At 35.3% G+C, this 20,988-nt stretch overlaps 1 protein-coding gene across 1 annotated transcript in view; it reads left to right on the top strand.

Annotated features, from left to right (window-relative positions):
- The first annotated feature begins 4,390 nt into the window (after positions 1-4,390).
- Positions 4,391-20,988, top strand: part of LOC123541920 (uncharacterized) — a 44,031-nt gene continuing 27,433 nt past the window's right edge. The window contains exons 1-8 of the mRNA XM_053530925.1: positions 4,391-5,070; positions 5,655-5,688; positions 6,453-6,541; positions 7,638-7,766; positions 12,485-12,601; positions 13,325-13,409; positions 15,109-15,316; positions 16,429-16,550. Coding sequence (XP_053386900.1) covers positions 4,937-5,070; positions 5,655-5,688; positions 6,453-6,541; positions 7,638-7,766; positions 12,485-12,601; positions 13,325-13,409; positions 15,109-15,316; positions 16,429-16,550 — 918 coding nt within the window. The 5' untranslated portion in view covers positions 4,391-4,936. The remainder of the gene's footprint in view (positions 5,071-5,654; positions 5,689-6,452; positions 6,542-7,637; positions 7,767-12,484; positions 12,602-13,324; positions 13,410-15,108; positions 15,317-16,428; positions 16,551-20,988) is intronic.

A 20,988-nucleotide genomic window follows, 5' to 3' on the forward strand; every position in this document is an offset into this window, starting at 1 on the left:
GAGGTCTCCTCTACCCTATATATTGTATGTATACTGGGGTAGTCAACAGTTCCCTCTGTGCCTTATTGTATCTATACCGGTGTAGTCAGAGGTCTCCTCTTCGCGATATATTGTATGTATACTGGGGTAGTCAGCAGTTCCCTCTGTACCTTATTGTATCTATACCGGTGTAGTCAGAGGTCTCCTCTACCCTATATATTGTATGTATACTGGGGTAGTCTGTACCTTATTGTATCTATACCGGTGTAGTCGGAGGTCTCCTCTACGCTATATATTGTATGTATACTGGGGTAGTCAGCAGTTCCCTCTGTACCTTATTGTATCTATACCGGTGTAGTCAGAGGTCTCCTCTACCATATATATTGTATGTATACTGGGGTAGTCAGCAGTTCTCTCTGTACCTTATTGTATCTATACCGGTGTAGTCAGTGGTCTCCTCTACGCTATATAGTGTATGTATACATGGGTAGTCAGCAGTTCCCTCTGTACCTTATTGTATCTATACCGGTGTAGTCAGTGGTCTCCTCTATGCTATATAGTGTATGTATACATGGGTAGTCAGCAGTTCCCTCTGTACCTTATTGTATCTATACCGGTGTAGTCAGTGGTCTCCTCTATGCTATATAGTGTATGTATACATGGGTAGTCAGCAGTTCCTTCTGTACCTTATTGTATCTATACCGATGTAGTCAGTGGTCTCCTCTACGCTATATATTGTATGTATACATGGGTAGTCAGCAGTTCCCTCTGTACCTTATTGTATCTATACCGGTGTAGTCAGTGGTCTCCTCTTCGCTATATAGTGTATGTATACTGGGGTAGTCAGCAGTTCCCTCTGTACCTTATTGTACCTATACCGGTGTAGTCAGTGGTCTCCTCTTCGCTATATAGTGTATGTATACTGGGGTAGTCAGCAGTTCCCTCTGTACCTTATTGTATCTATACCGGTGTAGTCAGAGGTCTCCTCTACCCTATATAATGCATGTATACTGGGGTAGTCAGCAGTTCCCCCTGTACCTTATTGTATCTTTACCGGTGTAGACAGTGGTCTCCTCTACCCCATATATTGTATGTATACTGGGGTAGTCAGCAGTTCCCTCTGTACCTTATTGTATCTATACCAATGTAGTCAGAAGTTTCCTCTACCCTATATATTTTATGTATACTGGGGTAGTCAGCAGTTCCCTCTGTGCCTTATTGTATCTATGCCAATGTAGTCAGAAGTTTCCTCTACCCTATATATTTTATGTATACTGGGGTAGTCAGCAGTTCCCTCTGTGCCTTATTGTATCTATACCGGTGCAGTCATTGGTCTCCTCTACGCTATATATTGTATATATATTGAGGTAGTCAGCAGTTCCGTCAGCGCTATAGTGTATGTGTACCAAAGCAGTCAGCAGTTTCCCCTGTACCTTATTGTATCTAAACCGGTGTAGTCAAAAGTCTCCTCTACGCTTTATATTGTATGTATACTGGGGTAGTCAGCAATTTTTCATGAGCGCTATAGTGTATATGTACTAAGGTAGCCAGCAGTTTTTCATGAGCGCTATAGTGTATATGTACTAAGGTAGTCAGCAGTTCCCTCTGCACTGCATATAATAAGTGACGTGTAATGAGGTAATTTGAAAGAAAATGTAATTTCAAATAAAATCAAAGCAACTGATATTTCTTGGTGTTCTAAAGTTACTATTTATGATACGTTTTACTTAAATGGGTCCACTGGCATTGTAGCTGCTATGAACTGGATCGATATAAGGGGGGGGGGGGGGGGGGGGGGGGGGGGGGGGGGCACAATACAAATTATATGCAGTTATTTTTTTCATAAATTCTGTCCCTACCCTATAAAATAAATTATGCTTCTTCGTACATTTCTTGGCGCATACAAAACTGATCTTTCCGAACTATTCTTCTTTGTTTTCTTCAAATTAGTTTAAATAGCTTAAATTGGGAATGTTCGAGTGTAGTAAGCTTTACAATATCAGCTTTCTGGCGTATGTAACCATGGCACCAAACAGCGATGTACGAATTTGGTACAAAACCTACTTGACTTTCAATTAAGCGTATTTTTAATGTTGGAATATTTTAAAATCAGACTGCAATATCTTGTATTTGATTTGTACTTTATAACTGTTCATACGAAACACTGGTCACTGACTCAAATAAGATCTCTATAAGGCCTAAAAAAAAAATTCTTTGTTTCCGGTAACATGCTCGAAAAATTTAGGGTAGGTAGGTCGGATTTTTTTTTTTTTTTGGAAATTTTTTTTATTAAGGGAGACTTTTCGGAAATTATTTTTTTTTTTGTCAAAAAATGATTACAAATTAGGGGGTTATGCCTTTAGAGCATCAGTAAGTTGATTTCTAACACCACTGGCCATGTTTAAAGCATTAAAAGTGCAGTTTTGCATCTTTTTGCTAAAAAGTTGAAAAAAATATTCTCCAAGGCCATAAAAACATGTAGGGTCGGGCCAAAAATTTAGGGTAGGTCGGGATACCGGAAACAAACAATTTTTTTTTACGCCTAAAGAACGCCGTATAAATTACGGACGCCTCTATGGAGCAAGACAGATACTCGAATATAGGATGTTCTGTAATTTGTGTGATCTGTCTTTGTAAAAGGCCATCTCTACTAGTTAAGCACGATATAAGTATATGGGTTTGCCAGCTTCTGACACGTCACCACATCCTCTCACATTACCAGGGCCGAATCATGGTGGTTTGTAACAAGGTATTGAGGGATTAAAGCGAAATAGTTCTAAGTGCATCGTTGTATATATGTACCAAGAACACTCACTGTCACTCCTCGACATACGCAGACACTATGTTAGGTTTTGACCCTTGTTCAGGTAGTTACAAGCTGGATACCCGAAAAGTACCGCACATGAAAGTGTATGTAAATGTATTCGCTTCATATAACTTTACAAATTTTACTATGCGCCTTCCGTGTTAAGTTGTAAAATTCTTCTTGGACAACCGACTTTAATATGGTTACCTCCCAACATTTATCAGAAATTGATTTTTGAGAGTATTCTCGTAGAAATAGAAAGTTTCAATTGAGAACCCATATCTCTCTCTTCAGAAGTTCCGGAAGGCTCCGTGCTTAAGTGTCTGTTCTTCCTTTCATATATAAACAACCTCTCGCGAAATTTTCAGTCCAAAGTCCGCTTACTTGGAGGTGACATTAAAATTTTCAATATATTATGTCACCTGTCTCTGTCAAACAATAAAAAACCCAAAATAATCTTAAAACATTAGAAAAGTGGGTAATGGACCTCCGAATGTCCAGTCACAGTATACACGTCACAAGAAAGAAAGATTCTATTCTCTCACAATACTACCTGCATAATACTGATAATACTTCTCGGTAGAGCTCTCGCCCTTTATGTGAAGGGTCACACGTTTAGGCCCTGGAATTACTCAATAATTTCCTCACCTTCCGAAATCAAGTCACTATACTGTGACATAATTTCAAATGATCATGCAGGTTGCCATCCTTTTTTCTTAATTCATCTTTTTCTTTAATTTGATTTTAGACCGTCGGTCTTGATTACCATTGTTCCCGCACCTTTTAATATGTTTGTAAATACACAATTAGTCTCAGTCGTACGACTCTTTGTGAATGGGATCATTATATGTGCTAATGCTTTTTAACTTTATTATCATATATTTATTAATTTGCGTTCTCTATAGAATGTTTGCTTGAATGGTAAGGGATATAGTCTTGTTTTGTTGGAAAATAGCTTCTATTAGCTAGTTAATATTAAACTGTTATCTTATCCCTACTGAAGGACATTTTACCCTCTAACTAGAAAATCCTGCCATTACTATCCACTGTCCTACAGGTTTATATATGCAACCTGGTGAATGTTCAAATATTATAATTACTATAGGGCTCATGTAGGGCTATAGTCCTATCTCCAAACTCTTGAGCAGTTTAAATTTGCTGACTGCATGTCTTACCATTACTGGTCTTCACATCTGGTTTTATCATTTAATCATTAACACGTCCCCTCTCACTTTTTGTTGCGTCAATTTTTTTATACCAATAATCTTCGTAGCTTGACGCAAACTGAAACGTCTACGTCCCTGAAAAGCGAAGTTAGGTAGGTATAGGTAGGCGGGTAGGTAGGAAATGTTAGAGCATAGTGGGGTAGGGTAGGGAAAGGTAACCTCATTAGGTAGGTCTGTCGGTCGATAAGCACTTACGGCCGTTTTTTCATAAATATATGATCGTAGTGGTAGTCGCTGTCATCAGGAATTTACTGAATAGGGACGTATTTGGTACCGCATAATTCATAATTGAGCCTCTTACTAGCGAAATCCCTTTTGTGTACATTTACGACATACGCAAGTGAGTCTTGACATTACGCATGCGCAGATGGTTATAAATAGACATTTTTGAGCATTTTTAGAGAAATGTTATTTACATTAACGACGAATTCAGATTTTTTGTGGTAATCATCGAAAGGTCGACAGAAAGATCAATCCATTAATGTAGTATATATGTCCATGCATTATTTACAAACGTTGACCAGTTGAAGTTGTTTGAGAATGTTCAGCGTTCAAAGAAAAAATAATGGATATGTTCATGCCACAGACATCATCATGATCATGAACATAAAAATATATTCATTATGAATCATGTTTAAATGTCCTACAAAGATGGAGATGAAATTAAACATGTGACAGAATTTTAGCTTGGGAGTATAACATTTAAGTGCATACAGAACAATTGTTTTCTTACAACACTGATTTCTATGAATACAAAAATAGGTCGTAGAATGTTTATGGTAAAGAGGAACAACCATGAATGTCTGCGCTTAAATCACAATTCACATTGGTTTAAAACATGCTATTGAAATAAAAACAAAAATGTAGGAGAATCATCATTCGAGCTGGACTGTTTTAATTCAAATGAAATAAAAATGACGTCATAATGTATGGAACCTTGCATAGCCATTCTCAGCAAATTATTGTACCATCTAGAGACTCCAGCGGCTTTACATCAGCACGTGATGAAGGCAGTAAAAGATACGGAAAAATTCAAGATGGGTTAGAGTCGTCTATTAGGTGAGCATTTAAAGATCATATAGCGTATTAACATTCTTCGTCGTTGTTTCAGGCAAGCCAAAGTTTCCAGGTGGTTGCAGACGAGTGCATTTTTGCAAATTTTTAGAAATTTTAAACCCTTAATTTTCACAATAAATTAATTACAAAAAGAATTTCACAAATGCAAAATGAACGTCTTAAATACTGGCTTCCATATATTTACGCATGCCTGCATTCTTGCTGGAGTTATGTAAGAAAACCCTAAGAGGACTAGGTGTCTGGTTACTGGTTTTGCTACAATACAGGGCTCACCCTTAAGGACTTGCCCTGGGCAGGTAAAAGTGGAGTGCTAGCAAGCTAAAAATTGTACTTAGTTGTCAGTCAGGCAAACTTGTAAAGTATATGAAAGATCACAAGAAACATATACTACCGTTTTTGTAAGTATACAGCATTTACAATATTTCTCATGACCGTACATCCAGCTGCGTACATCACCATCTGACATTTGGGCAATTAAATAGGAACAAAAAATATGTTAAAATCTTTATGAATTATATCAGTGTTCCTTATAGTTGATGTTTCAAAGAATATTTTTGTGTTTTCAGTGTTGAGGGCAGAGCTAGGATAACAAGGGTATTGGTAAGCATTTGGTTGAAGTTTTAGTAGAATAGTTACATAATATTTAAATAAACATACTTAAACACTCGCAGTATAATCCAAAGAAAATCACACTCTTTGTTTGATTACTACTTCCTGGATATCTGACATTTACAAATCATAAGCCATGTAAGCAGAGCTTGACAAATCCACTTGTCCGCTCGTACATAGTATACAAGTAGACTTTGACTCAGGGCAAGTGGATCTTGCTGTAGCACTCGTCCTGCAGGTTTAATGTAATTTTTTAACAAAAATATATAATACATCCAACTAAAACAGAGTTGTGAAGGATCCAGATAGCTTAATGATCTTAAACAGAAGTTGATTTTGTTGTTCGAAACTCTATTTTTTAACATCTATCCTGCACTGTTAAGGTACAACATAATAATCATACAAGATCTAGATGTTCAATAGTCTAGAAGTAGATTCTGGTATTTACCATTTCAACAGACTTTGAAAAAGATGCTGTCTGTAAAAAATATTTTTTTTATCATATATAATAGTGAATTGCAGGAAGAGAAAATTCTAGGCAGCTCATCCTGCAGGACGAGTTGCTTTCAAAAAATTCGGCGAACCCTGATGAGATGGAACTGGTGTAACAATCAGCTTATCAGAATTCTAACTTTTGGCCTCTGTGCTAGGAAGCTAACACTGTTTAGTCTCCTTAATTTTCAGTTAAAGGATTTTGTATGAGTCAGTGTGACATAAATATTATTTTATCTTACTTGATATATATGTAATGACAGGGTGAGATTCACAGTTTGACAGATGTGGAGAAGTTGTTGCTATACCTTAAGTTACCAACAGGGGTTGTCCAGGAAGACCAAAGTAGACTGTGAGTATGCCAGGAACATAATATTATGCTAATTTATACAAGTCATAATTACATAACAAAGATATACAGGCATTTTGCTGATAAAAGAATATAGTATTAACAGGATAATTTGCATTTAAAGAGCAGTTTTAAATTTTAGGTTAAAGCGAAAATAAAAAAGTGATTACTGAATTGTTTAACTGAATTGTTTAAGGAATTTACAAAATCTTAGTACAAAAAGAGATTTTTACCCATATGTTGATATTCTGCAGTGTGCTTTTAATCATTAGCCTGTTAGCAGCAAGTGATTTTGCCTTTGCGACCAGTGCAGACCAAGATCAGCCGGCACATCCATGCAGGCTGATCATGGTCTGTACTGTTCGCTATTCAGTAAATTTTCAGTGAACACCCATTTGAATAATAAGTGATGCTGTTAAATTGAATGATGAACCAGTCCATTTTAGAAATTAGCAGGGTAAAGGTTAAAAATCAAAATGATTGAAAGTATAGTTAAGATCATAAATCGATGCATAGTAAAATAAAACATGTAGGAATACAAACACATGACATGGATATCTGGAGGTGACCTATGAAAATATTTTTCTAAGTTTTTGTTGCAGAATACTTCTTTTGAGAATGACTTAGAAAATACATTCACTTTAAGGTTTACATGTACATACATGAGACCTATAAAGATACCACCAGTTTGTCCTTGCACTACTTGTAAGCTAAATGCAATGTATTTATTTGGCGCACCAACACAGTATAGGTTATATGGCGCCAAACAGGACTACAAATTTTGGTTCCACACCTCATTTACATCGAAATAAAAACATGAGGCAATGTAGGAAATACATTATCAATCCTTTCCCTGCCAAATTTCTATAATGAACTTGTCCATCTGTCAATTTGGACAGTACCATTAACTGTTAAAAGTGGTGCATACCAAAAGGATACTGACTGAATGGCGAACAGTGCAGATCATGATCAAATGTATGTGCAGGTTGATCTTGATCTGCACTGGTTGCAAAGGCAGAATCAATGGTGTCCAGCATGATAAGGGTTAAGAAATTGTATTGGAATACAATGTATGATTTATAAGTAATCTTAACTACAGAACACCACCATCATGCCTGCCAACGTCAAACAGGAAAGAGCAGGGAGAGGCTTTCACTTGGATAAAGAGCCACCTTGAAGAACATGGAGATGTTTGTATGCCTAAAGCAGAGGTGTATGATGAATACAGGTAAATGTCCGAATACAAATGATACCAAAGTGTATGATCATATACAGGTTAATGTCAACATACAATTTATGCATAGGATTATGTGTACAGGTAAATGTTAACATACAAGTGATGCCTGATGATGGACATGTAATGCCATCATACAAAACAATACCTAGATGACTAATGTGCAGGTAAATGCAAACATACAAATGATAACTGTTTGATGAATACAGGTTAACGTCAACATACAAATGATAACTGTCTGATGAATACAGGTTAACGTCAACATACAAATGATAACTGTCTGATGAATACAGGTTAACGTCAACATACAAATGATAACTGTCTGATGAATACAGGTTAACGTCAACATACAAATGATAACTGTCTGATGAATACAGGTTAACGTCAACATACAAATGATAACCTCAACATACAAATGATAACTGTCTGATGAATACAGGTTAACGTCAACATACAAATGATAACTGTCTGATGAATAAAGGTTAACGTCAACATACAAATGATAACTGTCTGATGAATAAAGGTCAACGTCAACATACAAATGATAACTGTCTGATGAATACAGGTTAACGTCAGCATACAAATGATAACTGTTTGATAAGGATAACTATTTGATGAATAAAGGTTAACATTAAAATACTGGCACAAATGATGCAGAAATTTTTTCAGTCATAAACTGTCTCTGAAAACGTAGTCTGTCCCCTCAGCTGAAGAAATTTGTTTTTCCCCAAATGGAAGGAAGTATTTCCCAAATTCTGTTAACAAAAAAAATAAATGAAAGATTGTGTCATATCAGAAAATAGCATCTGAAAGTCATAATATAAACATTGTCTTTTAAGAGAATTAAGAAATAATATATAGTGGAATCTTGTTTTAACATATCAAAACAATACCATTAGGTTATACACTTGCAGAATAAATTCACTAGGGCATAGTCCAAGTGAATTCTGCATGCAGTCTGTAACCAATTCGTATTGTGGCATTGTGTTAAAACATAGTTCTGCTATATATTATTTCGATTTTGATTTGTATTTCATGTAAACAAGTAGATGAAATGGGGAAGTACTATTTCAGGGTGCATGTATGATGCCAAATATAGTAGGTCCATTTGACATTGTGGACATAACATCAAATTTAGTTTTAATAGAAATGTGCATGGACTTTTCATATAAGAATCTTTAACTACTTGATCAGTTTAAATGAAACTTGGTATCCATCATCAACATGGAGTGGTTATATACATTTTGTTGAGATTTTCATGTCTCATTATTGTACCCCCCGACAACAAAGTTTTAAGGGGGGGTATACTGGTTTCAGGTTGTCTGTCTGTCTGTCTGTCCGTCTGTCCGTAGATGCAATCTTGTGCGCACCATCTCTCCTTATCCCCTTGACAGAATTTAATGAAACTTCACACAAGTGATCAGTACCAACAGTAGTTGTGCATGGGGCATGTTAGGTTCTTTTAGAAAAAAAAATTGCAGAGTTATGGGACTTTGTTTTTTTTTGTTACTATACTATATACATAGACACAATCTTGTGTGCACCATCTCTTCTCATCCCCTTGACACAATTTAATGAAACTTCACAAAGTGATCAGTACCAACAGCAGTTGTGCATGGGGCATGTTAGGTTCTTTTAGAAAAAAAGTTTGCAGAGTTATGGGACTTTGTTTTTTTTGTTACTATACTATATACATAGACACAATCTTGTGCGCACCATCTCTCCTCATCCCCTTGACACAATTTAATGAAACTTCACACAAGTGATCAGTACCAACAGTAGTTGTGCATGGGGCATGTTAGGTTCTTTTAGAAAAAAAATTTGCAGAGTTATGGGACTTTGTTTTTTTTTGTTACTATACTATATACATAGACACAATCTTGTGCGCACCATCTCTCCTCATCCCCTTGACACAATTTAATGAAACTTCACACAAGTGATCAGTACCAACAGTAGTTGTGCATGGGGCATGTTAGGTTCTTTTAGAAAAAAAATTTGAAGAGTTATGGGACTTTGTTTTTTTTGTTACTATACTATATACATAGACACAATCTTGTGCGCACCATCTCTCCTCATCCCCTTGACACAATTTAATGAAACTTCACACAAGTGATCAGTAACAACAGTAGTTGTGCATGGGGCATGTTCCGTTCTTTCAGAAAAAAAATCTGCATATTTATGAGACTTTGTTTTTTTGTTACTATACTATATACATAGACACAATCTTGTGCGCACCATCTCTCCTCATCCCCTTGACACAATTTAATGAAACTTCACACAAGTGATCAGTACCAACAGTAGTTGTGCATGGGGCATGTTCCGTTCTTTCAGAAAAAAAATCTGCATATTTATGAGACTTTGTTTTTTTGTTACTATACTATATACATAGACACAATCTTGTGCGCACCATCTCTCCTCATCCCCATGGTGCATGTTACATTCTTTTAGATAAATATTCTGCATAGTTATGGGACTTTGTTTTTTGTTACTATACTGTATATATACAGTCTATATATATACAGTCCACATAATTATGCAATCTTGTGTGCGTCAAATTGCAATGTACTGTGTCAGTGCATGCGGGGGAGGGGGGGGGGGGGGGTACATTCATCACCTTTAGTGATAGCTCTAGTTATATTTTGGAGTTATGGCCTATTTTTAGCTCGACTATTCAAAGAATAGTCTAGCTATTCTACTCACCCTGGCATCGGCGTTGGCGTCACACCTTGGTTAAGTTTTTGCATGCAAGTACATTCAGCCATCAATTAAAGGCATATAGATTTGAAACTTATTTTTTCTTTTTCTAGGTCAATTACCAACCTCTCTGGGTCAAGTCCCATAACTCTGACATGTATTTTGAGCAAATTATGCCCCCTTTTGGACTTAGAAAATTTTGGTTAAAGTTTTACATGCAAGTTACTATCTCCAAAACTAATGCAGATATTGATTTGAAACTTCACATGTGTCTTCGGGGTTATAAAACTAGTTGATAGCAGCAAGTCCCATAACTCTGACTTTCATTTTGGCCAAATTATGCCCACTTTTGGACTTAGAAAATTCTGGTTAAAGTTTCGCATGCAAGTACATACAGCTATTTCTAAAAGGCATATAGATTTGAAACTTACTTTTTCTTTTTCTAGATCAATTACCAACCTCACTGGGTCAAGACCCATAACTCTGACATGTTTTTTGAGCAAATTATGTCCCCTTTTAGACTTAGAAAATTTTAGTTAAAGTTTTACATGCAAGTTATTATTTCCAAAACTAATGCAGATATTGATTTGAAACTTCACATGTGTCTTCGGGGTTATAAAACTAGTTGATAGCAGCAAGTCCCATAACTCTGACCTTCATTTTGGCCAAATTATGCCCCCTTTTGGACTTAGCAAATTCTGGTTAAAGTTTTGCGTGCAAGTACATACAGCTATTTCTAAAAGGCATATAGATTTGAAACTTATTTTTTCTTTTTCTAGATCAATTACTAACCTCACTGGATCAAGTCCCATAACTCTGGCATGTATTTTGGGCAAATTATCCCCCTTTTGGACTTCGAAAACTCTGGTTAAAGTTTTACATGCAAGTTTCTATCTCCAAAACTAATGCAGATATTGAATTAAAACTTCACATGTGCCTTCGGGGTTATAAAACTAGTTGATAGCAGCAAGTCCCATAACTGATGTGCATTTTGGTCAAATTATTCCCCCTTTTGAACTTAAAACTCTTTTGATATTTAACCTTTTTGGGTAATATTTTCCTGCTTCTGGGACAATATTTCGAATAGTCGAGCTTGGCTGTCTTACGGACAGCTCTTGTTGATCTTTGAAATGTTACAGCTACATCAGAATATTGTTATTCAACTTCACCTACAGTTTCTGTCCAACTGAAATGAAACTTGATGTACATCAACATGAAATGTACATATGCACACTTTTATGTTAGATTATTTTGGAGTTATGCCCCTTTTTGGACTTTCTTTATTATTCTACCAAGCATTCTTAGGGGGCATAATGTTTTTACAATGTTGACATGATTATTGTTCAGGCAATATTGTGAACATTGTGACCTACGTCCACTGTGGAATTCAGACTTTGTTGTGTTTCAGGCAATATTGTGAACATCATGACCTACGGCCACTGTGTAATTCAGACTTTGTTGTGTTTCAGGCAATATTGTGAACATCATGACCTACGGCCACTGTGTAATTCAGACTTTGTTGTGTTTCAGGCAATATTGTGAACATCATGACCTACGGCCACTGTGTAATTCAGACTTTGTTGTGTTTCAGGCAATATTGTGAACATCATGACCTACGTCCACTGTGTAATTCAGACTTTGTTGTGTTTCAGGCAATATTGTGAACATCATGATTTACGTCCACTGTGTAATTCAGACTTTGTTGTGTTTCAGGCAATATTGTGAACATCATGATTTACGTCCACTGTGTAATTTAGACTTTGTTGTGTTTCAGGCAATATTGTGAACATCATGACCTACGTCCACTGTGTAATTTAGACTTTGTTGTGTTTCAGGCAATATTGTGAACATCATGACCTACGTCCACTGTGTAATTCAGACTTTGTTGTGTTTCAGGCAATATTGTGAACATCATGACCTACGTCCACTGTGTAATTCAGACTATGTTGTGTTTCAGGCAATATTGTGAACATCATGACCTACGTTCACTGTGTAATTCAGACTATGTTGTGTTTCAGGCAATATTGTGAACATCATGACTTACGTCCATTATGTAATGCAGACTTTGGAAAGATGATGAAACAAGTGTTCCCAGACATTAACACCAGGAGACTTGGACAAAGGGGGCAATCCAAATATCCTTTCATAGAGAAAACTGTACATGTATAAATTGACAGTTATATGTTCAGTATTGTTGTGTTATTGCACAGTACAAATAATTGTTTAAATAGAACAATCAGGATGTTGGGTATTAAAGAACATAAAGGTATATTGCCTGAAGTGGAATTGGACAAAACATTAAAACAGGCCTTGTGATGGTACTTAAAGGCACTGACCTCCAGATTTGGCTAAAAATAATCTTTCTTTCAAATTGAACTTTGGTCATATTATGAACATTAGAATATGAATTTTTGTTTCTAAAATTCCAAATCAAGAAAAAAAGATGACCGCATCGGAAATCAAACCCTGGACCGCCGCAGCAATAAGGACATTTTCCCATCGTCTTAACTAATAGCTGAAGTAGTGAATAATGACTTCAAAATATAGATATTTATAACTGAGACAGTTTACCTGGAGTAAAAGTCTGACAAACGCTTTTTGATTTTCATTGTAAAAAGTAGTAAAAACAGCAAATTCTCATGTGTTCCCGTAACATAAAGTTTGTCAGTAATTAAGTTTTAAAGCCTTCTTAAGAAATATAGCATTTATTTCAAGATATCTAAAAAAAATTATTTTTTGTTGTCGAACGATCTGGAGGCCAGTCGCTTTAAAACCATTGAATTTGAAAAGAATATATCACATGCAGTTTAAATATTAAATAAATTCACATATTGACTTATTCCTTAACAATGATTTACGTATTTCTATGGAGGATTGAGAAAGAAGATAGAGCATGCTCCACCCACCTTGCCAGAGTTAGAGATTACTACAAAAACTATTGAGGTATGCAACTGGTAAACAAATGAGATAATACTTAAGATACTGTGAAATCAATAACATTAATAAGGAACTCATTTTTGCAGATTTTGTGGTTGTTTTAACCCAAAAAATTAAATCCCAAGTAGGCAACAAAACAGAAAAATCCCTGTTATTTTTACCTTTGAAAGTTGAAATCTGCGAATTGATTTCCCCACAAACCAGCAATTTCAATCAAAACCACGAAATTTTGTACTCACGAAATTGAATTATTTCACAGTGTGCTAGCAAAAGCAATAATAAATCAAGAATGATTAGTTTGCAGTAAAATATTCAGCAATCTGTTACACTGAACAATGGCATGTGTCCTGTTTTACTACAAATGTACAAAGACTGAACTTTCCTAGTTGATGCTCAATAAAATGTTATCATGACTCACAGTTTTAAGGTTATGGTCTTTGGTTAGTTTTAGTATTTAGGAAGTGTAAAAGCAAAGGGATTACACAGATGCATATACTGTAGGTGGAAATGAAGTGAACCAACATAGATAATGTAACTATTTGCTTATTTTTTCTACCTCAGATTATTTTGTTTCACTTAAGATTTTTATAACGCCACCAAACGTTTGAGGGGGGGCTATATAGGAGTTAGTTTGGCATGTCCCGTTGTGTGGCGTCCCGAAATCTATATGCCTGGAAGGATTTTAATTTAACTTCACATTATTATTGCTGAAGACCAGAGGACGTGTAGAACACATCACCTATGCCTGATGGTCAAAGGTCAAGGTCACAATTCATGGTCAAAGGTTAGATATTTGGTTTTTGCTCCATAACCTATGTGCCTGGAAGGGTTTTATTACTAAATGGATTTGATTCAAACTTAAAATAGTTGTTCAACATCATCACCCATATCATATAACACAAGATGCGTAACTCTTGCAGCAATATTTCGTAAATTATGCCCCCCATTTTACTTAGAATTTCATGTTAAAGTTTTGATACACTTTCACTCTATCTCAGTTATTACTAAATGGATTTGATTCAGACTTAAAATAGATGTTCCACCTTATCACCCACATTATGTTACACAAGGTGCATAACTCTGACATCAGTTTTTAATGAATTATGCCCCCTTTTACTTAGAATTTAAGGTTAATTTGGATACATTTTCACTATATCTCAGTTATTACGTCACTATATCTCAGTTATTACGAAATGCATTTGTTTCAAATTTGAAATATTTGTTCCACATCATCACTCACATCATATGAGATAAGGTGCATAACTCTTGCACCAATATTTCATAAATTATGCCCCCCTTTTAGAATTTCAGGTTGAAGTTTTGATACACTTTATCTGTACCTCTCCTATTATTTGATATTTTTTAACACAGACTTTTAAAGCTGTTGTGAAATATTCATCTACCATTGGAGTCATTAAACACTCCAGTGACAGATCTTGACAGATTTAAATGCTTTTGGTATACAGGTGTAAGATCATAAAATACAGGTCAAGTTCGATTTAAATTGCACCTTCTTGTGGCCATGTCTTTCTTATGGTTGCCATTCTTCTGTGACAAGACCGTATTGTGGGGGTATTCGTCACTCCTGTGACAGTTCTAGTTTACCTGACATTGTATAAAAATCTTAAACTCTCATAAAAAACCTACATGTATAATTTATCATTCTCAGATGGTGATACATATATATAGATTTTGTATATTTTAGATTGATTCTAACACCATTGACAGTGAGATGTTTAAGTCATCTTGTCAGCTTGTTTGTGAATGGGCGGACAAACTTCTTGATATGAAATTCTCGGGTATCCAGGAAATTGCTGAACATCTGATTGTGAAAGCATTTGTCAATACCAAGTCTGTGGCAGCATTTACTCTGATAGCAGCAATGCAAGAGAGTGGAAAATATAACCTTAAAGGTACAGTATACATCACACATTTACAGTAAATCTCACTTATACAGAACTTAGTTTTTTTTTTGAAAAAAATGTAAGAGGTATTGTTGTGACTTGTTCGTTCGCGTTGGTAAAAATTTTTGTTCAGGTCCACCTTTTCTCAAAAATTATAACATCTATAGCTTTGAAACTTTGCACACTTGTTTATCATTATTAGGTGACTAAATAGGCCAAAAGCAATAACTTTGAAAGCATTTTGTCAGAATTATGGCCATTTTTATACGTAGAAAATTTTATTTTCTTCGTTAAAATTTTTGTTTAGGTCCATTTTTTCCCAAAAAGTACTGAAACTTTGCACAATAGTTTATCATCATTAGGTGAATAAGTAGACCAAGAACCATAACTCTAACATGCATTTTGTCAGAATTATGGCTCTCTTTTACTTTCAAAATTTAATTTCTTGGTTAAAATTTTTGTTTTTGTCCGCTTTACTTCAATACTGTAAGAGCACTTGAAACTTTGCAGACCTGTTTATCATTATTAAGTGTGTATGTCGGCCAACAGCCATAAGTCTGTAACGATTGTAAAGTCCTCTTCCAAATTTGTTCAAATCTGCATGGTTCCTTTTAGGGGACACCAGAACTAAAAAGAGAAGAAAAAAACAACTTATCCTAAAGTTTATTCTAATGGTAACACATTTGTAGGCCACCACAGCAAAATATATGAAAAAAAGCTTTGAATAACTTTTATTTTAATGAACTTGTTTAAGGATGTTCACCAAACTTGGTCAGAAGCAAGATCAGATGATCAAGGTCCTCTTCATGCGAGCGACTTAGGTTCATTTTTTTGGGCCTCTTGTATAAGATCTGCATTATTCAGCAGTCAGCCAAGCACAAAGGAGACACTTGGTTGTGTTTTTCAGTTGTATATTTTCAGACTCAGCATTATTCAGCAGTCAGCCAAGCACTGGTGGATACCATGTTGATTCTGAATTCCTGTGGTATTGTGTTTTATCAGACTAAAAATTATATTCAGTAGTCAACCAAGCACAGAGGAGGCACTGTGGTTTTGTATTACAGTGGTGTATTGTCAGACTGAGTGCATTTGGAATATGTATTACTGATGTATATTTTCAGATTCAGCATTATTCAGCAGTCAGCCAAACTCTGGTGGAGACAAACACAAGGAAACGAATATACTGTTACAGAGAAAGTTACAACAAAACAAGGAAATACAAAAGCAGAAAGTAAAGGCTCAGGTGAGTTCAATCAGATTACATTACATGCATGCTGTCCAGCAGAAAACTGTTGACCTTAATCTTAAGATCTCAGTGGTTAAGTTGTGAGTCTGCTACGGAGCAAGAGTTGCAGGTTTGATCCTCCTATACTGCTTACCTGAAATGACAGTCTGTTAGAAGTACCAGGCATAGCTTCTGCAATTTGACAGGGCTTTTTCCCATTCTCTCACTGGGCTGGTTTCAGTTCCAAAAGCCATCTTTACATCAGTTTGGAAATGTCACCAACACTTGTTGAATTAGGAAAATGTCATTAAATTGGGAAAATTGAAACTTAGCACAAACTATATAAAGATACACTTTGTGACAGGTGAGCTATTGTGACTGCTTGATGTCCGTCATGCGTAGTCCGTCATCCGTCGTCCGTCAACAATTTCTAAAAAAATCTTGAAAACCACTGGGCAGAATTACACCAAACTTCACGGGAATGATCCTTGGGTGGCCCCCTTTCAAAATTGTTCAAAGAATTGAATTCCATTCAGAACTCTGGTTGTCATGGCAACCGAAAGGAAAAAACTTTAAAAGTCTTCTTGTCCAAAACCACAGGGCCTAGGGCTTTGATATCTGGTGTGTAGCATCATTTAGTGGTCCTCTACCAAAATTTTTCAAATTATCCCCCTAGGGTCAAATATGGCCCCGCCCCGGGGATCACATGGTTTATATAGACTTATATAGGGTAAACTTTGAAAATATTCTTGTACAAAACCACATGGCCTAGGGCTTTGATATTTGGTATGTAGCATCATCTAGTGGTCCTCTACCAAGATTATTCAAATTATCCCCCTAGGATCAAATATGGCCCCACCCGGGGGTCACATGGTTTATATAGGGAAAACTTTGAAAATCTTCTGGTACAAACCCACATGGCCTAGGGCTTTGATATTTGGTATGTAGCATCATCTAGTGGTCCTCTACCAAGATTGTTCAAATTATCCCCTGGGGTCAAATATGGCTCTGCCCCGAGGATTAAAAATCTTTTTGTCTGAAACCACAACACTTTAACCTTTGATATTTGGTTTGTAGCATTGTCTTATGGTCCATTGTTCAAATTGTACCCCTTGGGATAAAAGAGGCCCTGTCCTGGGGGTCCCAAGTTTTATAGAGACTTATACAGGAAAAAGCTTTAAAAATCTTCTTGTCTGAAACCATACGACCTAGGCTTTTGATATTTGGTTTGATGCATTGTCTAGTAGTCCTCTACCAAAATTGATTAAATTATGCCCCTGGGATTAAAAGAGGCCCCACCCTAGGGTCACTATGTGAGTTATATAGGAAAAATACTTAAAAAATTATCTGATCCTATTTCCAAGATTGTTTGATTATAATTACCTGATGACCCCAAGTAATATGATGTCACTTGACTGTAACCTTGACCTACTGACCTACTTCTTTGTTTTTTAAGATACAGCCTTGAAATTTTGATGACTTATACAGTTTTGCACACAAATCGTAAAACTGAATTTCATTGACCATGAATGTGACCTACTGACTTTCTAAATATTTTATCATCAGTTTGACATTTGAAACATGTAGCTCATATTACTCAGGTGAGTGATCCAGGGTCATCATGACCCTCTTGTTTGGATATTTGTAAACTGTTGTTAACTCAGTCTAATTACACATTATTTAAGAAATAATAAATCTGTTCCTATATTTTATCAGTTAATAAAATATGGGCAGGAGTTTGAATGCGTAATAATTAAAACACGAGTGCGTAGCACGAGTGATTTAATCATTCGCATCCGAACGACTGCCCATGTTTTATTAATTGATAAAATTATTGGAACATATTTATTATTTCGATTCTAACAATGCAAATAATTCGCATTTTACAGTACTACATTTTCAGCGTAATACGTCATTCGGGTCATATGCTGTTACAATTTACCCCCTATGGTTAGAAAGAGTTGCATAGCCAATGGAATGTATAGATATTTGGTTCTTTTTATCAGAATTTTGAGATGTATTTATAATTTAGTAATCTAAACAGCTCGCAAACTAATTATGAAGAGAATCATCAAATTAGGGGAGTTGACCCTGTGTTACAAGTTACAAGCTTAAGTTTATATGACGTCACATCATTATGACGTCATACTTTATGTCATACATTTATGACGTCACCGCTGAATCTTAATTAAGCTAATTGAATTCGCTCGTAGAGATCGAAACGTGTTTTACGGTCCTACACATACGTCAGTATGACTTTTTATCATATTTATGTTTTTGAAATGCTGTTTTCAACCGTTTGGCCCTGAAATAATTTGTATGTAATGGAACTGAAGTAGAATCTCTTATGCCACAATCATAGAGGGTGAAATGTAACAGCCAACCATATTTTATCGTAGATTCATGTATAGGCGATTTCGCTATATGTTTATATAGCAATTGCTCCAGATCGTGTTAGAATAAAGCTTACAAAGTAGCAACAGAAAACCCTTCAAGCTTACAATTATATGGGAATTTTTAGTTCAGAATTGGGAAAACAGTGTTTTTGATTTGGGAATGCCTACTTTTACCAGAGGTAGCTTTTTCGAAAATTCTTGCTTATAAGATATTTTGGATTGACGATATATTTTGGCACATTGCTGTATACACACAAGTGAAATTGAGGCATCTTCTGTTTCTTACATTTCTCATATATTAAAAATGTTTTTTTTTCTGGAGAACTAGCCCATGCAAATTGACTTACTTCTTTTAGGACAAACACCAACACAGTGTTACTTCCCCTCACTGGTACAGTAGACACTGCTAATACTAAAACTAATTCTTTTTCTGGTGTTGGTGTTGGGACGCACACCTGCTAAAAATAGTATACCTAGAGTTTTCAAAATTGTGACTTGCGTAGGCATTCTCTGAAGATGGACGACTACCATGTTATACGTTATCTACTAGGTGCCACAAGAAAGACTTGCCCGGTAGTCACCCTTGAGAGGCCCTTTATAGTGCAATAAACGAGGTCAAAGGTCATTCGGTGCATATTTTCATGTGTGTCACATAAAATATCTTGTATCTTGGTCATTTATCGGTGTAGAATAACAACAATAGTATCAAAATGAAGCCAGGACTTTGTACATTTATTAACAAACACTTAATTAAAAAAATTCTCATTTACATACTTGTGAAAATTCATGAAATCTTAAAAAATGGGCAGATAATTCGTTAAAAATGATATTTTCAAATAATACAAAGATCAAATCTTCACTATTTGTGTTTATAAATGGACAAAAATAAGCAGAATTACATTTGAAACATTACTTTATATAAATATATATCTATTTGTAGCATTATTTATTATTTGCAAGAGTAAATACTGTCAAAAGTGGGTGGGGTATTTTAATCATTAAAAAAAAAACAAATATTAAAAACACTGACACTATTTACATAACTCACATATAAACCATATTTTGGGATAGTAAGATGTTTTGGTTTTGGATTAATGTTCTTCATAAATTTTAATTAAGAGTTTTTCAGCTCATTTGCATACTCATGAATATTAATTAAAATGTATCAAATATGCATTTAAAACGTTCGATTAGTACACATATATCTGTTATTAACCACTGATAATAATTTTATCAGTTTTATAAATGTCCAAATAAAGCTTGTAAATATGCCATGCATTAAGAATATAATTAGTATTTTTAAAACACTTATTCAAATACTGCACAACGTAGTTAAAGGGAATTCCTATGGTTTTTTATGCGCATCTTTCTGCGCAGCCGACACTTTCTATGGAAAACTGAACTGAAGTCAACATTTGTCGAAACATGTTACAGACAATCTTAGATATGAGGTTTCTTGAATGAAATAACATTTTTTGATAAGTTTTATCAGTAATCAAATGTTGATACTGGTTTATGTTGTATTGACAAGTATCATGCCTGACAGATATCTTGCTATTTTTGTGGTTGTGTTTCACATCGCATTTTAGTACAAAGACAGTGTTGTTCATATAATGTAAGATAATTGACTTAGTACTGATAAGTCAATATCACCTTTCAGATTATTTAGTATTCAATTATAGAAAGAATTAAGAATTTTTAAAACTTTTTTTTAACTTCTAGCGCACATACATGTAATCAATTTGGCCAGGTTCGCGCCACTTTCCGTCCTAACAGGTGTTGTATTCTAGCGGTCTTAACATAAAATTTAGCCTGGTGACCCATACATTTTTAGCCATTTTTAGCTCGACTATTCAAAGAATAGTCTAGCTATTCTACTCACCCTGGCGTCGTCGTCGGCGTCACACCTTGGTTAAGTTTTTGCATGCAAGTACATACAGCCATCAATTAAAGGCATATAGCTTTGAAACTTATTTTTTCTTTTTCTAGGTCAATTACCAACCTCTCTGGATCAAGTCCCATAACTCTGACATGTATTTTGAGCAAATTATGCCCCCTTT

This window comes from Mercenaria mercenaria, chromosome 19 (assembly GCF_021730395.1).
Source record: "Mercenaria mercenaria strain notata chromosome 19, MADL_Memer_1, whole genome shotgun sequence".
Classification (NCBI taxonomy): domain Eukaryota; kingdom Metazoa; phylum Mollusca; class Bivalvia; order Venerida; family Veneridae; genus Mercenaria; species Mercenaria mercenaria.